At 30.0% G+C, this 23,418-nt stretch overlaps 1 protein-coding gene across 2 annotated transcripts in view; it reads left to right on the top strand.

The window, feature by feature from the left end:
* Positions 1-23,418, top strand: part of LOC121129910 (tachykinin-like peptides receptor 86C) — a 107,917-nt gene that overhangs the window by 16,125 nt on the left and 68,374 nt on the right. For both annotated transcript variants that reach the window (XM_040725614.2, XM_040725616.2), the window contains exon 2: positions 8,023-8,134. In XM_040725614.2, the coding sequence (XP_040581548.1) occupies positions 8,023-8,134 (112 nt within the window). The remainder of the gene's footprint in view (positions 1-8,022; positions 8,135-23,418) is intronic.

Below are 23,418 nucleotides of genomic sequence, written 5' to 3'. Positions count from 1 at the left end.
ATTTAAGAATATATTGAATTTAAAGTCAATTCAGGATTATAAATGAATCTAACGAAACCCGACATCCTTACCCTTGGATCTTGGAGGCCAGATAGTTCTACAATAATCAAAGCTTGTAGAGTTGTACGGAAGGTGAACATCTTAGGCATCGAATGGACAACCAATGGGGTATCAAGAGGTAATTGGGTACGATTAAATATGATGGTCAACAAACAGATCCAAAAATGGCGTAATTTATTTCTACAAAAACACATTGATGTATATAACTTTAGAATTGTTCCTCTTATGTTATACAAAGATACGTCCATTCCTTCTCTAGCAAAATCTGCAATGATGCAAGAAAATGCATGGTTTAAGGGTCTCTTCCATAAAAATTATATTCCTGCTTTAAAACGACCAATGTATAAACTAGGCTGTGGGCTCTGTCTTTTATCTAGTATAATTTCAAAATGTTACTAAAAGGTTGAGGAGGAATTAAGTGTATACAAATTGAGAGACTGGAGTGTGAATTTCACGTCCTCTAAATATTATGAATGGATCCAAATGGGAACACCTTTAACTAATCGGGATTTGGAAGTTTTTTCGCCACTTCTAGCGTCTATTAAAAACATTTTATGGAAAAGAAAGGCCTACTTATCATTCAGATTCAACAATTGATATAATTCACGAAAATAGGACTAAAATGCTTTTTGTTAATAAGTTTGGGAATCTGTTTTAATTAGAGAAGACTGGTTTCCATCATACAAACTTTAAGTTATCATGACTTAAACCAGAAATCTTTCTTTTGAGGTGGGAGATTCCGTTTTCCTCTTGAGAGGTCTCTTAAATATTTTACTCCTTCAAAACTATGGTTTTTAAAAAGGAGCTTTTGCCAAAATTTATCGGTGGAAGTGAAGTCTGTGTCAAATAATTATATAGTACTACTCGAACTTCCTCCTTCGTGGGAACAAATAATTCACCGATAAATTTCTGGAAATTCACACGGGACCAAATTTGCGGCACAAATTCAAATCTACTGACCATATCAAATTTATGTTCAACTCTACCCTGCACGCTTTTGCTGATTGCCCAGTTTTGAGAGTAGTCAAATATTCTATCCAATTCAACGTTTGTATGACAGAAGATATTTCTTCTAACTTAATAAAGGCAAATATATTATTTGGAGCTTATAAGAGAAATAAAAATACTTCTCCTGTTCACAAAGCCGTGAAGTTTGCTTTATTAAATATTATATCATTCATTGCTAAAAAAATTAACTATTGACTCTCTATTACCTATGGAAGAATTAAGAGCTATAACGATAAGTGCAGCTGCTCGATATTCAGCACTTTCTATCAAAATCCCTCTGTCATCATCTTCGTCGTGGGCATGGACCGGAAATATCCTCAAATTGGTTCTTTCGAGGTCCGTGCAATATCTTAATCTCATGAAGTCAATGATAAGAAGACATCGCCGTTTTTGTTAACCTTAGCTGATGTTTAGAATTTAAAAAAAATATTATATCAGGTTATCTTACTTCAGAACATTAAATATGAATTATAGGGTTCATTTATGTTCTTTTTAAAAGTAATTGCCCGTGTCTTTTTTTTATGTGATTTACTTTTATCTCTATGTGTATTCATTATTTACACGGTTTGTATTGTAGAGTTTAAAAGTCTTCTTTAATTACTCTAAAAATCATTACTCTTTTATTTTATCTATCAAAATACATCAAAAAGGATACAAAGATGAGTTTCAAATTTGTTGTTATATATTTACAATGTAGCCATTCACCCAATATATTGAACTAAAAAAAAAGGCTTGAAATAAGTATCCAATGGTTTGCAAGCAATTATGTCATAAGAAGTTTGTAATAACGTACCATTATTCAACTAATCATCGATGGTGGATCCCTTAGTAATATCAAACACAAATTTTTATTGCCGAAATACATAAAAAAATAGACTACAAAACTACAAAAAATGTGACCAAAATTTCATGGATATAAAAAAATATTACCAAGGCTCAAAAATACTATAATTGAGGGATTGGCAATAGATATTTAAAAAAAAAGAAACTTTTTAATTTAGTTAATATGGATATAAATAAGAGAGAAAAAGATTTTCTACCGAAAAAGGTCGTCCTTTGGCGAATAAACAACCTTTGTTCATATGATCACACTGGGCAGCTCTCATAACATTTTCAATATACTTTTTATTATTATTAAATTTTCAAAATATTTTTTATTATTATTAAATTTTCAATATATTTTTTATTATTATTAAATTATCAATATATATTTTATATTTATTAAATTTTCAATATAAAATCTTCAACGATTGAAATTAAAGAGTATATTTGATTTCAGTTAATTTGGCGAAAATTTGTGATTTATTCAACTTTAAGGCTAGAGTAAGGCATCTTGTATATTTGGAAAATAAATTAAAGAATGAAAAATTGATATTAACTATGGAAGATAATAATAATGTAATCTGTTAAAATTTATCACAGAAACTCTTTGAAGAATATAAAAAATGAAAATACTTTATATTTTCAAGTTAAGAGGATTAGTTTAATCTTATTTTGATTTAAATATATATCTTATATGATTACAATGTGCATTAATGGGTCAATATCAACTCTAGATGGAGGACTCTATAAAAAGAATATTTCGAATGATTTAATTTTCATTTGTATTGTCTTCTCATGGCTTTTTAAAAATACAGTGGTCTTTACATTTCATTTAATGACATAAATTTAAAAGACATTTCTTCCCATTTCTAAAATAATTTTTTTTCTGAGAAGTTTTTGTCTCATGTTCCGTGTGGCGTCATACTGCATACAGTAACATAACTTTCATTTTTTTAATACATGGCAATCAGACTGTTAAAGTAATAAAAGAGTGGGCAATGGTTTTATTCTTGAGGTGATAGTTTTATTTTTGAAATGCAGTCAGTCACTATCATCTGATGGAGGAGTAGCCAGGAACGTGGGTTTGCCGTCAAAATTCAAAATTTTCAAAAAAAAAAAAAAAAATCCCATGATATTTTAGAAAATTAAGATTTAATTTCTGTTTTATCAATACGATTTATGAAAATTAGTTAATGGCGTCAATTTATGATGCAAAATAAGCAATTTATTCAATTCATTTGTATCATTTAAAAATGTTAATTTTTTTAACCTAAATAGCTCCACGGATAATTATGCTAAAAGGCAAAAATTAGTTCTGTCAGATTTTGTGTTATACAGAAACTTAAAATTGGTGCAGTTTCTCGAAATCAGATAATTGAAACTTGATTTATTGTAGAAAATTAACATTTTATTTCCTGTATAAAAACGCCACTGACTAATTATTTAATCAACTAATCATCCACAATTAGTAATAATTAATTAAGTTCTATTTCATTATTTAAATAGAATAATTATCCATCTAGAATCTCTTAATGCAAATTATCTAAAGATATACAAAGAAATTAAAAATCACCGGGCATTAAAATACCATGGCTTAGGATATGAGCAATGGGGTAAGTCAACTACAGGGTACGGCAGCAAAACGTGAAATAGAGAATCGGACATAGAAATACATATATAATTTTATATTTTCAATAATAGGGGGAAATAATAGTCCTAATAGAACATGTACACAAGGTTTTTGCAAAAAATTTCACTCAATATGGCCACCTTCATTATCAATCACTGTCTATACGTCGCCTAAAGGGCATGTAGGAGTTGATGACAAATTCCTCTGACAAGTTGTTCCATGCAGCCACTATGAAGTACTTCAATGAGTCCACATTTGGGTGTGAGGTTCTGTTGGTTAGCCTCTCAAAAGTGCCCATCTAGAAAAATCCAGTGGGTTCAAATTTAGTGAGAAAGGGGATATATCTTTTTGGACCAGAATCGAGCCATGTTATCTGCGCAGCACTTTAAGGACTTGGCAGATGTGTGAGAGGGGGGACCATTCTGAGTACATACGTAGTTACCCTTTAGGTAGTTGGTCTTCAGCTATGGCAAAATTGTGCACCTAAGCACCTTATAGTAGGCCTCCTGGCTGATATTTTGCCCAGCCTTGAAAAAGAATAGAGGTATCTTCTTTCCATTAGAGGTGAGAACCATTGTATTTGGTATGTTAAACCCCTTGGACATTTTCTTTTGTTTCCTCAAGCCAGCAATAGTTTCGGCATTTATGGAATTGATCAACTGTGAAAATCTGATGTCCTAGAAAACTTTCATAATTGACCCATTTGCTTTGATCCATGTGAGGATTTTCCTCACCCTTCGAGCCTCCTGGCTTTCATACCCTCTGTAAAAAGGTGAAGTGGGATCCTTGTGAAATAAAATAATCCCAAGTTGTGCTTTATAGTCCTCCTGATGGTGCTAGGACCAACAAAAAAGTATTTGGCGAGGCAATTCATCGACTTTGTAGGATCTTCCTTTATATTCTTCTTCAAAATTAACACAAACTTCATATCCTTTTTTAAATTATTCCCTCTACTTCCTGATATCCTTAAGAGGTATTCTCCATTTATTTTCATCTTGGCCAACTTAAAATCTAAGCTCCTAGAACACTTAACAATGTCTGTAATCTTCATTGCATTAACTTTTGCCTCTAAGAGATCTGAGATGCACTGTCTTTTTGCCTGTTGCTTGCTCATGACAATGAAATGACTAAATGATTAGTCTGGTTGCTTATGTAAAAAGGGAAAAAGGAAACAGAATATCAAAAAATAGTTACTAAACCTTTATTCCAGTAATGAGAAAATAAACATTAATTAACAGTCCATGTTTTGCTGCCCTACCTTTATATGATATGATTTTAAAAACTGGGTAAAATAATACTTAAAATATGTTCTATTACTAATGTATTGCCTTTAGAAAAAGGAACTTATCTTGTTTAACCCTGTATATACTATCTAGCTACGGTATTCAATTCTACTTGGTTTTAAGTTGACTCCTCTTCCTTCTGCAACGTAAATAGACGGAGATTTAGGCTAGATCCCCCCACACCCCATAAGTAACCATGTAGTTTTTGAATGCCCTCTTATTCTTTAAAAATGTTATTGCTCAATTATATACTTGATGTAAGATTTATAGCTGGAGCGATGTGTTTTTTAAGGAGATATCTTTTTGCTATGTACATACATATACATTACACATCCCTAAGCATCTATAAAAGCAATAATAGTAGTTATTTATAGTTAATCTTCCATTACAATAAATCTATTTGATAAAATATTTAATGCATTTTTATACCGATACATAGCTATTCATTTGAGGAATTTATTCTATATATGTATTTAGAATTATTAATTATTCATCGAAATCTTTTATTTTTGCCTTGTTTCTGACTCTCCAGTGCTCCAATTACATGGAAAAGCAAATGAGTAAAAACAGATTGTCTTTTTGTTCCGTTTTAGGCCTTATATATTTCTATAAGTGTTTTTGTTTGATGCCAGTTTATGTTTTCAAAAGTGGGAAGGGAACATTGATTTGCTCTTTGAACTGCTTGGTAAAAGTTTTAAGCTTCATTTGGAAAGTTTTCACTTCCTGTTACATTTCCTGAGCAAATAAAAACTTAACTTGTTGTTGTTTGTAGCTCATTCATTTATGTTTTGCAATATATCAAAAGCAAATGCAAAATCCCAATAAATATTTCCCATATGAAAAACCAAACAATTTCACGCATGGGGTGAGATGCATCAAAATTTGTCACGTCAGTTATTTATTGTACCTATGCAGAAAATATCTTTGCGCAGTGGGAAAAAAATGATAACCCGATAAAGGAACAATCTAATGCACATTCTAGATACTCGTGTATAAAATACTCTGGGAATTTGAAAAGAGTACATTGATAAATACGTATGCGCATATAATATATAGTTATATTTGTTGGGAATTCAGGAGGAATGTCATAATCTCAAGAGAAGATTTAATTACTGCAGAGCTTTTTTTGTAGATATTTACATCTGTATGTACTTATACAGACGTCTGATCAAATAATATCTACATAGATTGAATATAGGTAACTCCAACTTAAAGTTTCTATCGTGGAAGTTTCATTAATAATGCTGTGATCCTAATGTACGAGTTGATCTGAAAAGTTTCCGACCTTTCAAAGATGAAATACATTTTTTTGAATTTTATTATTTATTTTTCAACAAAGTCTCCATGTAACTCTACATACTTCTTTGGGCGAGTCTTTCTATCACCCTTCCAAATCGGCGTATTCCCTCTGCAATTTTTTTTTTATCGGAGCTCTTTATTTGACAAAAATATTTGCAGTCCATCTTCACAAAAACACTCCCACCAACTCACTCCAACGACTGTTATACAACAACTACGTATCCAATATTGATGAACTTTTGGTAAGTGAGATGGCAGATGGATATGACTAGCTTTAATTTTATGAGTACAGCCATCTTCACTTTGAGGTCAGAAACTTTTCAGACCCCCGTCGTATCTCTAGACGGAACCGAGGAAAAGGGTTGAAATTACATGGACGTTAGACAATTATGACATATTTCCGTCAATTGTCTCAAACTCTTATAATAGTAAAGTATATAAATTAATGTTTCAACTGGACTCATTTGCTAAGTCAATTTCAAATTAGAAAAAAAAACAAAAATAATTCAATTTATTTAAATCACTCAACTTCATCAAATATTTGAACTTTCCAGTAACTTTCCCTAGTGTTGTGTCGGTCTTTATTTAGGACCGAGGATTGTGGTAGAGTCCGGTCCCATCCAGTTCAGTCCAATCCGTCTTGTCAGTCCTTAAGTAAGGTAAAATCGATTCCTTGTGACGTCAATGAGGGTGTTTTTCCTCTTGTAAATTAATTCGTTATATAAATAGAATATATTATATAACCAAGTAATAATTTAATAATGTTCGTAGTATAATGAAAAAGATAGTATTTTTTACAAGATATGTGCAATAATCTTGTTGCATATATACTCATATATCTTATTTGGCTTAATAAACCATCGATATTTGTATGAAAAATTCCAAGGAACAACAATTAAGGACCGGTCCTAAGACTGGACTGGAGTGGACCAAATAAATGAGGACTAAGTGCCCCTATGTAACTTCTAATCAATTTTTAACTTTTTATCACAATTTTTTAAAATTGCTACGATGACAAACCATATATATTTTTCTAACGAATTACACGATCTCATATTAGTATGAAAATAAAATTAGGACATGAGTTGTTCGAGAGCATGTATGTATGTAAAATCTGCTAGATATACTGTCAAACCTGTATTAAGCGGTCAAACAAGGGAAACTAAAAAAATAATGACCTTAGATCTGGTTTGACACTTTGGAAGAATAAAAAAAGTTGAAAATATGGATAAAAGAATAAAATTTACACTTGGGCGGGAATGGGATTTATTCTCAGATCCAGAGTGAGGAAAATACAGAAATATTAGGAAAACATTCATTTATGTATGTGCATACCATTTTATTTATTAACTCGTCAAGAAAGGGTCTACTGTGTGTGACGTAAAATCATGTACGTTTTGATAACAAAAAATAGGGTAAACTTTTACTGGAATGAAAAGAAGTACTTTTGTTTCTTTCTTGATATATTTTTCCATTTTTCAAAATGATTTCATTAGGCTGCTACCATGGCCTCGAACTATGGCCTAAAGGCGCCGCAGCACTTTTTGATGAAGGCCTCAGACATGTTTCCTCAAAATTTCAATGCCTTACTGATAATAACCCCATACCAATATATAGTATTATCCTATAATAAAAATGCAAATTGGCCTATAAAAATATATAATCCTTTTTTATGAAGGGAAATAGCTTGGAAAATAATTTAAAATTTTCTCAATTTGTTATTTTAAATCCCAGTCTGTTTTCATATTGACACGTCACATATAAGGACTTATGCGACAAAATAAATAAATGAAATATGAAGATATCCATACAAAAAAATGACCCATATTATCGTAATTTTGACAGGCATATGAATGTATATTGTACAATATTATTTATATATGTATGAAAAAGTTATATTATTCTCTTCTTTTGTTTCAGCTCATCGACGAATGTGGTCTATCACCAACTATTTCCTTGTCAACATGAGCCTTGCCGACTTACTTATGACCGTTTTCAACACGACATTTAATTTTGTTCATATGAGAGACAAGTAAGAATTAATTTGTAATAAGTAACTTTCTTTTACATGCGTATAGTTTTTAATATATGCGGGTTTACAATGCCAATTAAGGAGAGACACTGTGTCGCAAAGTTTATGAAAGGTAACTTACAATTTACATAACTAAAGAACACAACAAAAGAGCGTCTTAAGATATTACAGTACGACGTGAAAAGAGGCGTTATATCGTTAAGCTTCATCAGGCGTCATCAAATGCATTTACTTGTGTAAAAACTATAGTTAGGTCATTTTCAACCTTGTTGAAGCTAAGTGAACGCATGAATTATTTCCTTTTCTCTTCTATATTCATAAATTTGTACAGAATATAACCTATTCTACCGATTTTGTCCGGTGGAACAGTAGAGTCGTAGTTTGCTATATATAAATGTCACAAATTGGTGTTGATTTAAAAAAAATTTAAATAAGTCATTTCGTTTATTTATATCCATTATTATCATCATATTTGAATTCAGAAGCTTCTATGCTATTACAAACTAGCTTCTAGAAGCAAAATAGGGTAAAAATGCTTCCTCTAGATTATTTTTAGACGTGGTACGGGAAGGAAAAGTTTCTTATTTCGATTCATATTCCAAAATCGTATATGTAAATAAAATACAAGTCGCGTTTTCACATTGTTTACGTATGTAAATTATAAACTTCACGATACGTATTAAGATTCATTTTGATGAAGCTTGAAGTAGGTCATAGTATATCACTTGTGAGTTTGAGTAGATTTCCTTAGGTACGTGAGAAATTTCCCTTTCCCACAATGTCGCTTTTGCAATACTAAAAATGATATTCTTATACCGTGATGTGTTTCATTTTTTCTTCCATTCAGAGAATTAACCTTTCTAATTCAATTAAAAGTGTGAATTCATTGGTTGTTCAAAAATAATCATCTTTGTACCTTTGACTCCCCTAGCGGAAAAAAGAGTATGCATTATGCCAACAATATGTCTACAAATATTAATCACGTACCCTTCGTTTTATCACTTGGTTTTTTGCACTAAAAGGACTTAAAAATAAATTTTAGTGACGTAAGTAAGTTTGATGATTACTCAGGAAACTTCCTAACCTAATATTAAAAAAAAATTACTAAAGAGGAAAATTTGAAAGTAAAAAAATGACGTAAGAAGAGGCCTTTCATTTTATTGTAAACAAACATTCAATTATTTTTTTATTTAGAATACATTTTGTAGTTTATCAGCGAAAGAAAAATAAGACCTAAAATAAATGCATTAAACAAATTACAAAAACTAAACTATACCTGATGAATAATTTATTTTTTGTTTCAAGTAATAAAATAACTCTTAATATCACTGATAATAATTCTTTAATTACTAAATAAAGTATTAAATTCATGAAATTAGTATTTAACTTAAATTGGCACTCCGTAGACTCAAACCACCGAATCAAATAATTTTTTTCTAAAAATTAACAACAAATGACAATAATTTGAGTTATGTATTTCAATTTATTTTGCATGACCTTGACTTCTCAAAATTCATTTTGAGTGAGGTATATCAATTTAATTAGATTGAGGTTTTTTACCTTTTGTTTAACTTTGACCTTGAACTCCCAAATTTTAAAGAAGTAATAGTTTTTAACGCATACAACCATCTCAAAAGTTTTACCAATATCGATCTGCAACTTTTTCAGTAACCAGATTTTTGCTACATAAAAAAACTGTGGTAAACACATAAGTTTCAACCATGTTGGTGATGGTAATGATCATTTTCAAGTTATGTGATTTATGACTATCTACAAGGGTAAATAAACCTATGTTTGTGCATTAAGATAATGATTTTTATAATCTCATACCTCTGGATCATATCGGATGAGTTGGATGTAGATTAAAAAAATTAAAACATCATTAATTGGTGCAGGTCACACTCCAACAGAAATTTCAAGGTTTATTGAATACTCCAAGAAGACTGTTTACATCATGAAAAATAAGTTGGAATTGGGAGGGAACTTTAAAAGGGAAGATGGCCCTAGTATACTTATTATTATATACGCAAATACTGGATTAAAAGAAACCCACCCAAGTCAATACAAAATCATGCTAAGGATCTATAAGTATTTCGCATTCAATTTAATAAAATAGTGCAAAACTTCATGGTAAGTAAGTCCTTTGTAATGTAAGAGAGATCTATCCTTAAGATCAGCATGAACTAAACACAGCTGGAACAAATATCATTTTTTCAGATAAAAAAACAACAGCATTTAACTTAACCCAGTTCATAACTGTCCTAATGACTGTTTTATAAATTTTGTGGAGGTAAATGATATTGAGAGGATCATCACCATCACAAAAAACCTACACCAGTTATGGTTTTGTGTTTTTGTGGAATGCAATTTTGAATAGTGACTATATTAAACGCTTTCAAGACAAATTTCTTCCTTATATGGCAAAAATCTACCGAGAGGTAGTTTAGTCTTCTAGAAGGATGGAGCTGTTCAACAGACGGACAAAATTACTCAATCATTCTCGAAAAAATTTGATTTCCTGTTAAAAGCCAAGGTATGCCTTTAAAGCCCTTCTGTAAAACCCCTTCACTATTCATTATGACTGCATGTTGAGATGAAGAAATGCTAGAAACGACATGGGAGTGCGGTGGCGATGAATATAGCTTAAAATAAGGGCTAGATAAAAATGAATCCGGATTACATACGCAAGACTTGTATCGCTTTCCAAAGGATTACTGTTATAGTCACAGCTGATGGTAACAGAATTGAATAAATATATACTAGGCATTTATTATAATAATTTGCCTATTATATGTATATATTATTTTTGTAATATGAATATAATTAGAAATAAGAAGCAAATATGTAAAATAGTCAACCAAGTATACCTTTAAAAGTACCTACATAAGTGTAGGAACTAGCATGAACGGGATTAAGACTCCCCCGATATTCGTACAAGGTAATATTCTTTTATAAACTAATCAATTTATAAGAAAATTATCTTTCTTAGGTCACCAAAAGTAAAAAAAAAAACTAAGCTCTAAAATATTATATTAAAAAATTTATATCAATTACCTTTTTAACATGAATGTGTGATTTAAAAAAAATATATATATAATGTTTGTTTGCGTCATATTTAGGTTCATAATCCTTCATTGACACTAAAGGAAATTAATGTGTAAAAAGTAATTACCCTAATGTATGTAGTGGAATTATTTTTTCCTCTAATTAATTATGATTAATTAGACACTTTCCCACACCTTCCCAAATACGTACTTTTAGTAATGAAGTTCCCATTAGGAAATTATTATTTGTTGAAGATATTTCTATAAAAATGAAGATACATGCATTGACTTTAATTACACAAGAGTTTATTGTCATCTTTTTTTTTTTTGCAAATGACACATATGAATATATCTTTATTGTAATTCAGCCTTCCTTTTGGAGTTTTAATAGATTTACGTATTATGTAAATAGAAAATCTTAATTAAAATCCGTCAAATTCAATCTAATAAATTTTTTTATACCTTCAGGTACGACTGAGAATAAAAATATTCTAATTGATTAATCTAAGTATTATCCATATGTTTGATGGAACTATTTTTCAACAAAAGGCCTTGGAAAATACAAATTTAAGGAATGATATATGTATATGTAGATAATATATACTTAAATATCTGATTTTTACTTTATTCCAGTCTTAGATATTTTATAATATATACATTTACAATTTACATAATAATGAAGGTATAAATATACGGTATCTAGCTCTTTCAATTTGACTTAAGGTATGTTATTGTTCATAGTACTATTGCAGAATGATGGATTATTTAATTAAAAATAGTCCTGAGGATAAATGAATATAATTGCTATATCTATGCAGAGTGATGAAAACCGTGTGCATTTTTGGGCATGTTAAAAAAACAAAAAAAAATCCATTCAAATAATGTCATGTAGGCAAAATACCTTCGGAATTAGCCATTAGGTGTTTGTTCCTCTAAGGGCAGCTTTGGCTAATGAGCAATTATTCAAACAGTTAATTACAGTGTGTGTTAGCAAGTTTTTGATAGTATGATTTAAATCAACTTAATTGAGATCAACATGTACATAGTGTCACGAGTATTTATTAACAATAATTACACCTCATAATATCAACCATAATATTAAAAAATGTTCTAATTCTTTTGCCACCATGAGCTCTACTTTGGGCCTGAAGGCCTTGTGCACATTGATGATGTATTCATTGGACATATAAGCCACACTACTTCTCAACAGATGCCTTGAGGGAATCAGCATTGCGTTGGGGGACATTGTATGCCTTGTTCTTCACGAAGCTTCATATTCCATATTCCAGTGGTGAGCTGTCCGGTTATGAAGGAACCACAAGTTTGTAGGCCAAAAATCGTTGAGGTTTTCGCTGGACCAAGCTTGAATCATTATGACCTTATAGCCAGGTGCTGCGTCTTATTGCCAAAAGTATTCCCTTTCCGGGTACTTGGCGTCCAACCAGGACTTCACTCCCTCTTCCATCACATACTGCTTGCGGAGGCTTCAATTTCAAAGGTCAGTCTGGTCAAAAAGTATTCAGTGAACATATCGTTGTGTTTTCCACTTCTTGTCTTCCTGGAGATACTCTTGCCGCTGTTAATGAGCCTCCTTATCTTACAAACAACCTTAAAAGAGCAATTCACAATATTTGGACCTCCTTTATATAATGATGGGTGTAGAGAAGTTATGTAATATGTTGTCGTTTTGCCTCCCTTGTCGTGGTTTGCAGACGTATTACAAAAAGCATTACAGCGTATGAAGCTGATATATTATGGAAGAATTTATTGATTTCAACGTCACATTGATTGCTAGTAATAATGCCTTTATGGTGCTTTAATTTGCACTGTACATTCAAAAATTGAGATGGTTTATATGTTTTCCCCAAGAACAGATCTCCATTGATACAGTTGATGATTTATACATATTTGAAACGCAAATAATATAATTTTGTTAATAATATGTTGAAAAAAACAATCAGAGGCACGAACCGAATCGTTGGATGATTATGAAGCTTTCTTAGCGGTTTTATAACATTGGATGAATATTTTATTTGTGTCGAAGGAAGTTTTAGCAAGTAAATTACTACATGCTAATATCATTTACAATAATTGTAGAAAAACCTAATTAATATTATTAACTTATTTTACAAATGGGATTTCTCTGTTTCCATGTTTTCTTTGTACTACTATTTTAATTTAAACGTGCGGTTATTTGAAAAAAATAGATGTAAATTTTTTTATTTTTTTTGAGAAGAGTAGCTTTACTGTCATGACGTTTCATTAAATAAGCTACCAGCAGCTTTGAAGAGGGGGATAAACGAATAAACAAGAAACTATGCAGGAATTACTCGAATGCCCCTCCTCAATTTTAATCTTAGTCCTACTAGGACAAATAATTATAAGTACAAAACATATCCTCAGGATTACGTTCCGTCTTTTAACTCAGTTTTGTACACATCAATGATATAGTTTTAGTTGTATATAACACAAAAGGAAGTAAACTACTCCTCAGGAATTGAATAACAATGATAACAGCTTAAAAAAAGCGAGAGAGATTTTTTTTTTGACCACTAGGACATTCAGTTTTGTTCAACAATTTTCGAATACAGATTAGATTAATATGATAATGTACCAATTAAAATATGTATACTACAAAAACTACACTTTCATCCTAATCAACATTGGTAACTATGTATTAAAATGCAAATTTACCTTTCAATCACCAAGATAACGTCAATAGCTGCATGCCAATAAAATGATAACTAACGAATAATCCCATTAAAAGTTTGTAAATGTAATCTTAATATAGATAAAATGCTATCAAAATATATCTTATTTTGTATTGGGCAATTTGTATATTATATACTGCACCTTTATAATTATTGCGTCGATTTATCCGTCGTTTGCTATTGATAAAAAATCATTTTTCGAATGTTGGAGGCCAAAAAACTCTTCTATGTAGATTTCTTAGAAAGAGTATTTGTAGAGTTTGTTGGGGAATCAGTTTCTGGCAACGTTGAACATTCCTGTTCAATCGAAGAAATGAGTTCAGAACTTTTATCCGGCTTATTTTTAATAATAATTCTGAGATTTTTTTTTAAAGCATGTTTGCAGTTTTTTTTTGGTGGAATTCAGCTAAGGATGTCCAAGTCTAAAACATTTTTGGCATTGTAGTATAACTCCGGGAAATTGGAGATTAACAAGACATTCATCCGCAAGCATTATTGTGGGGATATTGAAGGGATAGGTCTTCCATCTCATTTTGTAATTCTAGAACCATTCCTCCCCTTCTAAGTCTTCCGGTCTTTGTTTTAGGTGGGACCTCTTTAAAAGTCTATTGACTTTAAAAGTATTGACAACAGTAATCCTGAATTTTTTCTTCTTATTTAATTTAAAATTGTCAACATTTTTAATTTTGATATTAATGGTCACAATTTCACCCTTAGGTCAAGTAACTTCGGTATTGTGACATTTCTTTAGTCTCTCCAGCCTTGGACGAATGCCCATAGGGACCTTGGTGTAAAAGCAAAATCATCCAAAGCTATATTGGGCTTGTGCGTTATCGATTTAGTCTTCCGTGTAACCATAATTTATAGTTGACTTGTAGACGGGTAACTGCTTCATATTTACATTGTTGAAAGCACATTGGCTTTCTGACTCTGTTAAGGCTATAACAAAAGTTTTGCACAAACGTCAATTTTGTTTAGTGCTTTTTTGAAGTTTTCCTTTCTCTTAGAAGGCCTCTTTCATTAGACATAATCTTCCCTTTTTTTAGGGAAGTTATTGGGCGGACATTAGCATTTTCTTCCATTTCAAGAGATAGACTAGATATTAATATAAGTGAATAGATATAGTATACCTTCTTTGCGTACCCTACAACCAGAAATAAACACGATAATAAGTAAAATATTTTTGAAGAAGAAAGGAAGAGAAAATACAATCTTCAGTTTGCCAACTACAAAAAAAAAAAAAAAAAAGACGGGCGAGCAAATAAATGCTTACGAATATAACCACTACTTAGATTTTATATACCTATATCCCCCGTTCAAAAAAAGTAATACTAACAAATAACTTTTTTAAAGAAAAGTTTTCCCTTGGAATAAATATGTAAAACAAGTCATTTTAAGTTTTTCAAGAGACGTTATTATGTTGTTGTTATTTGCAAAACAGTTTAAAAATATATATATTTAAATATAAAATAATGTAATTTAAGATGATTCATTTAACATGACGTCAGTATACGTAAATTATCTTAAGGGTTATTGAAAAAGAACAAGACTAACAATGTTTCATTAAACTATAAAATACCAGCAAAAAATATTGATGTAATCAATCAAATGCTATCTTTCCCACTCATTCAGGCGTACTATATTTTTGTGAACATCTTTAGGGCAGGCTTATTTTCTGCAGCTTGCTTCTTTTAGGTGCAGTATCATTTTGGCGTCATTAAAATAGATTTATATCTTAATTGCTGGTAATTCCAGTTAGATCTAAATATTGTAAGTCATAATAGAACTATATTTTAGGCAGACGACTTTACCGACTTCAACTTTGTTTTTTTCTTTTGAATTTTTGAAATAATGTATTGTTGAATGGATGAAATTAAAGTTTAGGTTATCAATATTGTATTAATGTATTCAATTATCAATAGAAATCAACAGAAATTTGGATTAGGCTGAAGAAAAAAAACCACCCTATAAGACTATTTTCAAAAAAACTGCACCGAAATGACGAAATTAATTTTCTAAATATTCGTGATTCAATTTGTGATTATCAAATGATTTACTTATTGGAAATTTGATTTTCTAGTTGAAGGAGGAGGATGACTGGTGATGCATAAAAAATGTTACGCTGGTATGTAACAATATAAAATGTCATCTCCAAATTGAAGACAACGACAGCGGAAATTGGAAATCCAAATATTGCAAACATTTAATAATAATTAAAAAACTAGATAAGCCTATGACTTTGTTTCTCTGGGAGAATTTGAGAGGGAGTCGGAAAAGATCCGTGAGCTGAGGGATGATGGCAAGATACAAGACAAAGTCATAGGGACTTATATAATGAGATATGTTTTCCTCTGGCCAACCCGTCTCCGAATACTCAATAAGAGACAAACTCACAACGTCCTCTAAATAATTGGACCTTTCATCTACTTTCATGATCCTCCAAGGTTCTATTTGTCCTTATATCTCAAAAAAGTCGAGATCTTCTTCTATTACAATAATATTTACTTTTAGCAAAGTATAGCCTAATTATCAAAGGGTTGCAAGAATGGAATTTCAACTTTCCACTGTCGCCGTTTCTAATATGGAGATAGAATGAGAAAGTATGAGATTCCCGCAAACTTATACAGTGTACCCGTGATTAAAATTCAAGGGAGAAACAAGTAAAAGTAGAACATTTATTTTTAAGGTCTACCTTATTGCCCCCCTTGCCTCCCTCCCTCAGTTTCTTGTAGAATGCAGTGTTCAGCAGCTCACCCCATGGAAGGAATGAATATTTTTGCTATATGTACGTGACGATTTTTTTTGTTCACAAAAGAGAGAAACCCCAAAGCTTTATTATTGCCCAAGAAAACTCTTAAAATCTGTTTTATCTTTACAATTGTTTTTTTATCTGAATTAGAAAATATATCTGATAAAATATAAACACTATTTTGAAATTGATGTTAAAAATTATTTTATTTTCATGTGGATTTTGGACTTTTTTCCTTTCTGAAAAGATAGAGCTCAAACATAAAATAAAATAAAATATAAAATTATAATTGAAAATGCTCTAATAATAAACTTTTTTAGAAATATAATTATGTTGACTTGTGATTTAAAAGATGGTTCATTTGGAGAATTTACATACATTGTATGTGCCAGAAAGAATAGAAGATATTTAAATAGAATGCATAGCCACTATTTTTTTATTTGATCTCAGCTACACAAATAATACTTTTTCTTCTTTAGAACAAGTATAACAAGTGAAAATTTAAGCTTAAACTTTAACAATTACTTGAGTGTAAGGAGACGTTTCATATGTGCTATTTAATTAATTAGCCTTTTAGCAAGTAGAATTAAATTTCTTGAATGACTATTTAGTATGTCTAATCTGAGCAATCTCTGAGTAATTGAACAAAACGTGAACTGTTTATTACTCCTTTATAGTATTATTATAAAGAAATTATGCATAGTTTATTTTATTCATAGACGGATTTCTCTGGGAAAACGAACGTTGTTCATGAATACATGAGATAGATTCCCAAATATGAAGTCGTTTGGTAAAATAATTAATTAAATCACTACCCATGGTCATAATATGATGAAATCAAGGTGTTTTTTAGTCTCGTAGAAATACTAAAGAGGATTGTTAATGCCAGCCTATGTGTGATCTGAGAATGCGTGCACTCTCCATGTATATAGTGCTCCCTGGATAGATGTAACGAAGAACAACGAAAATATTCCTTTAATTCCTGGTAAATTTCAATCGAGTCGAGTGATAAGTAATAGTTGGGTTTCATTTCAATCTTTTATTATATGACGTAACGATGGTTAAATGTATTTAATTGCCTTATTATGATATGATTCAAACTTGTGAACTAATCACACTGATTTGATCATTAAACCAATGAAACAAATCAATTTTATCCGGCCCTTCTGTTTTTTTCTAATTTCTCGAAGAAGATGAAAATACAAGAAAATATTGAAAAAGTAGAGGTTTTGTCAAAAGTTGCTCCAAAATAGAAGGAGCTATTGTAGTAAAGATGTACTCAAGGATAATAGCAATAAAAAGGGAGAAATAATGTGTGCTACATTAGTGCGTTAGTACTTTAACGAACCCACCTAAAGATTACCTTCCAATAGTGTACAACTATTGTTTGCATGTAAAATTATCTCATTTCAAAACAGAAATTACTTGTTGTTTGTTTTCAAATAAGTAAATTTTTGTTTAATTGATTGTAACAAAATTAACAGATATTACATAAGATAATTCGTTTTCAATTCCTACCTTTTTCCCAGTGGACGGGATATCTAATCTTAAAAGGAAAAAATATTTAATAAAAAATGAACTTTACCAAGTTTAGAGTACTCGACATCATAGCCATATAGTGATCTGCATAATATTTTATTTAAAAAAAACTTTTCAAACGGAATGACCTGCATAATGGCGGCCAACAAAGCATAAACAAACTAAAAATATATATTATCGGCAAGATGGTTCGACTGTCAATAGTTTGTTGTTAAAATTCGTTATTTAAAAAAATGGGGGATACCGAGAATAATTTTCACGGCGCCATCTATGTGAGTAACTTACACTTATATTAAATATTGCATAATATTACCATTCAAGAAAACATAGCTCTATGCCACTTAGTTTACAATGGAATATAATTAAACAACGTCCATGCCCCATTTGAAACGGTGTGGCAAGAGTTTCTTGTTTGTTTTCATCGAATAAGCAAAAGTCACATGGTACAAAATTAAAGAAATACTATTAAGTAGGGTCTAATTCCATCAATTTTTTTAAAGACAATCATTAAAAAGTGTATAATTAATAGATAAATTAAATTTATTGGGAATCTAGGTTAATCTAAATATTTTACAAATATCAAGATATTTACAAAAATATATATGTGATTTCTATGCAAATGAATATGCCTCATTATATTTTAATAATGAGTTTCAAATATATAATTGGATTATTAAAGAGAAATCCATTATTTTTCCAATAGATGGCTTTAGTGATGAGTATCTTGCATTGTATAATCGTTGTCGGTTTATCATGAATGGCGTCCGAAAGATAAAATGTATTTCTTAAAAATGAAATTGACTGTTTTTGTATTGTTTGCCTTAGGTTTGTTTGAGCGTGTGTCAAATATGAACACCAGCAAAGAGAAAACACGCAAAGTTTTACAGTTTTTCTTTGATAAAGGGTAAAACGCAAACCAGGGCTCTGAAAATGTGAATACTGCTTATTGTATCAGCCACTCATGTACAATTTTGATTTTGTTGATTTTGTTTCAATAATTTGGATGTCGAAGATACAAAACCAGTTGTGGAAATTGTAGATAAAAACAAAAAAGAAACACCGGAAAATCTAGAGATCTGATAAGTAAATCAAACCATGATGGAGAGGAAGTTGAGGATTATAACTGCCTGAGAGACGTAATTGTTATGTATATACTCGTGATCCAATCCCCCCTCCCTTCCTCTTTTACTTCTTGTTATTATTTAATATGCGTGTTGTGTATATGTATTATAAAGTAATTACTTGGTATTTCTATAAATACCCTGACAAAATTGTAAATGTGAAAGTAGTGAGATATTCGTGTGTATAGTCCATAGTCTTATTTCTCCACAATCTTTCTCTTTAATTCTCTCGGCCATTCTGAATCCTCTTTGTAGAGTTTGTGTCAAGTAACCTCCTCATACACAATTTTTCTCTTTAGTATCTGCCGGGACCTGTTTGTAAAAAATACAAGACGTTCCAAACATATACCTAAAACATTCTTTTTTTGGGAAGGATAAACTTAAAAAACAGAGTTATATGCCATAAATGACATAGATAACAGAAAAAATAGGAAAACGACCGGAATTTTTTGTAAAAAAGTTGACTTTTTCTAAAAACTGGTCATTTTGAAAATAACAAATTAAAATGAAACTATATCAAAAAGGCCATTTAAAAGTCTTTTTTTTGGGGGGGGCGGGGTTGTAACAAAAAAGCAACGACAACATTTGGCTTTAAAGAGAACCCCATAAGCTTATATGGAGGAGGATAAAAAAGAACCACGAGGTGTATGAATGATTCCTTATAATACAACAATTCCACTATAAGTTTTATAGCTATAGTATTTTTTCTGCCCTAGAAAAAGAGCCAATTGCAACTGTCTCGTGTTTCAAATACCAAAATCTGCCTTATATTTTTATAATGCAAAATATACTTAACATAGCTACTCCAAGTATACTATCAAATGTACGTACGTACATGCATTTATATGCAACAATAAAATTTTTGCAGTTTTTTCAAAAAGGTAATTTCTAACTTTTTATATAATAGTTTTACTTTAAACTATATTTTATGTATTTATAGAGTAATGTTCCTCCGAAAATAAGTATCAAATATTGGGCTTTCTAATTCATGTACCTAAGCCTAATACGGTATGCATAAACTAATCAATTATTTTTGCATACTTTACTATACGAATCTACATACATTCGTAAATATACGAACCATATTTACAAAATGAATCTACATTAAATATATATGTATCATATACATACATTAAGGTACAACTTCTAGACGAGATTAACATTGCCTGGTACTGTCTATGATGGTTATATTTGTGTAAAATATGATGGAGATTGTGTGACGATAGACTTTTTATAGTTGGCAGTCTAAAAAGTGTGTTTTAATTTTGATTCTTTTTAAAGGTAAGAATTAGTAATTAAAAAAATGATATTAATATTTTTTAAACAATGCATATATATAAAAAATATATTTCGAAAAAAAAAATCTTATTTATAAGAACAAAAATCCAAAAAACCTTAAAATGTGATTGATATAGTTTTTGATTTTTTTTTCCAAAATTAATCAAATTTTTTGTGATGGTAAATATTTATTTATATATCCATGAATATGTATTTCTTCATTATTGCTATATACATAAAAAAAGGTTTAGTTTTTTTCGTCTAAATTTAAGAATTTGTTATATTTTAAGATAAACTCATATACATATTTAGATTTGGCATAACTAAATAGTTTACATATATTTTTGGGGGACATGAAAGTGATTTTTTTTAGAAAATCTATTGTTTGTTGTCTCTTGACGACATATTAAAACTCCGATCAATGCCGGATACTCATGCTAGCCATATCATATGGTGCTCAAATAATAATATTATTTCGCAGTAAAGGTGAGTGTTTGTGTAGGTGTTAAGCTTCAAATGGAAGCCTAGTCTATTCTGAAATTCTTTTATTTGGGATTTAAGTGCAACTCGACTCTGAGACGAGAATATGTATAATTGCTTTAGTAATAAATGATAAGTCCATCATTTCCTTTGTTTCTTTGTGCTGAATTTGAAAACGCAGAAATATATCGAAATTTTTTATTTATTTTTGACGTATACTCACTCAAAGTACAATTTTAATCAATCATAATATTATCCAGATATTACTTTAATTTGATTTTTCAAAACTTAAAATTGATTTATTTTTGTACTTCTCTTTTTTAGTAACTTTGTGTAGTAATATAGTAATCTATTTAATATAGTTATGAGTAAAAATATGTTCGAATAATTATATTATCAAAAAAATATATATCCTCTTTTTTTATTCTTTATCATTGTTTTGTATGTAAATAATATGACTGTAAGCTATCATATGTCAATTTTTTGAGGAAATAGTGATGACAAACCGAAAATAAAAATTGACGTCACATTTAATTGTGTATGTTTGTAGTCTTTTTTTGGTGGTTTTAACGTGTAGGTGTGGTAAAACAGTGGATTCCTATATAGCTCTTTACGGTTTAAATGAAATTGATTATTCATTTAATTATTTATATTTGATTTTTTATTATATTCCTAAATTCATCTAATTAATGTCCTAAATATTATCAAACCGAAACCCTTCAAAATCAATTCCTAGGATGACGCATGCTAGTAGTTATTCTGGCATTGCTCACATTTTTTGAACTCATTTGAGTTTATAAAGATGAGGCTCAATCTATAAATTGCTTCCTTAGAATAAGAATGTCATATTCAGACATTTTAAAATTGTTTAGTAGATGAAAAATAAAATCTTTTGCTATAATGTTGGAGTTAGTAAATAAAGAAATTGCATTGACAACTAAAATGAACATTAAATTATGTTTCTCAATTTGTTTTGTGTTACCTTGATCATTGAATTTGATCTTTTAAAATTGTATTTGAGTCATGTATCTCTATTTATTAAAATGTTATGGTCGATTTTTATCTGACTTTGACCTCTCAAAATTTATTGTTGTTGTTCTTGTTATGAACATATACATTAACCTTCTTATAAAGTTTTGCCAAAATGAATTTAAAATTTTATCAATATTCCAGCTTTAAATATAAAATAATAACGTTTTGTATGACCTTCCTACAAAGTTTCTATAAAATCGATGGATAACTTTTTCCATAATCCTGCTTATAAACAAACTGAGACAAAACATAATCTCTGTTAGAGTTCAATCCTGGGTGTCAAACCCACAATCATAAGGATAATTAAACATACAGAGTTTGGCCCTTTTTCAACATTGAAGTTTGAGCGCATATGCAGGAAGCATTGTTGTTTTCAAAGTACTTTTAATATGTGTGTCTTGGGCCTCTAAACATATACTTTATAAAAAATGTATTTAATTTTATTCACCAACATAAACAAGTAAAAGTAAATAGTATTATTTAATTGGGAATCCCTTAGGGTATTTTGAAACATTTATAAGTGTATTAAAATTCAAAACACTTAGCATACCATTGAATGAGTTACAAGTAGGGGTGGGAAGAAAAAAATAATGCAAGCAATAGGGAATGAACAAACTATTCAAACATTTATATATATTCTTAAAATGGTGCCAAGGACTTGTGTCTAGTTCTAAGCACACTATTTTTATATTGCAAACAAGATTTCAAGAATGAACTCTTTAGAAAACAACCATTACTATTAAAATTTGGTATTAAGCCCTACTCATAATATAATAATACAACGGGGAATTACTGGATTTTTTTCCTACTACCTAACCTTGTATCGTAATAGAACATAAAATAAAAAGCCAAACATTCATAGCCAAAAAGTCACAGAGTCATGGTACAGCATGTTTTATATCCTAATAGAACAAGAAAAAACTTACAAAACCTTCATACCCACAAAATAGTTAAAAAAACCTTGAGTCTTTGTAATCAAATTACGAAAAAAAACAAAATATCCCTTGTTCTAATAGAATATGAACAACTGTAACTAAACATTCCAAACTGCAAGATGGCGCAGAAAACTTGAGTCTTGGTAACCAAAAAGCTAAGTAAATGATAATCATGCCCTAATAGAACATATACAAACGAACAACACATACATAGCAGTAAAAAGTAAACAACACTAAAAGATGTTTAGCTGGGATTACATATATATCTTAATTCTTTGGATTCATATCCTACTATATACATAATTGCTCTTGTATTCTTCTTCAAAACATAATTTTTGATTGATACTTAATTAGTATCATTGTTATGTCCTACATTCATTTAGAGCTGAATGGTT

This window comes from Lepeophtheirus salmonis, chromosome 14, assembly GCF_016086655.4.
Source record: "Lepeophtheirus salmonis chromosome 14, UVic_Lsal_1.4, whole genome shotgun sequence".
Taxonomy (NCBI): domain Eukaryota; kingdom Metazoa; phylum Arthropoda; class Copepoda; order Siphonostomatoida; family Caligidae; genus Lepeophtheirus; species Lepeophtheirus salmonis.
The sequence above is the reverse complement of the archived record's forward strand: the minus strand, read 5'-3'. Positions and strand labels throughout refer to the sequence as shown.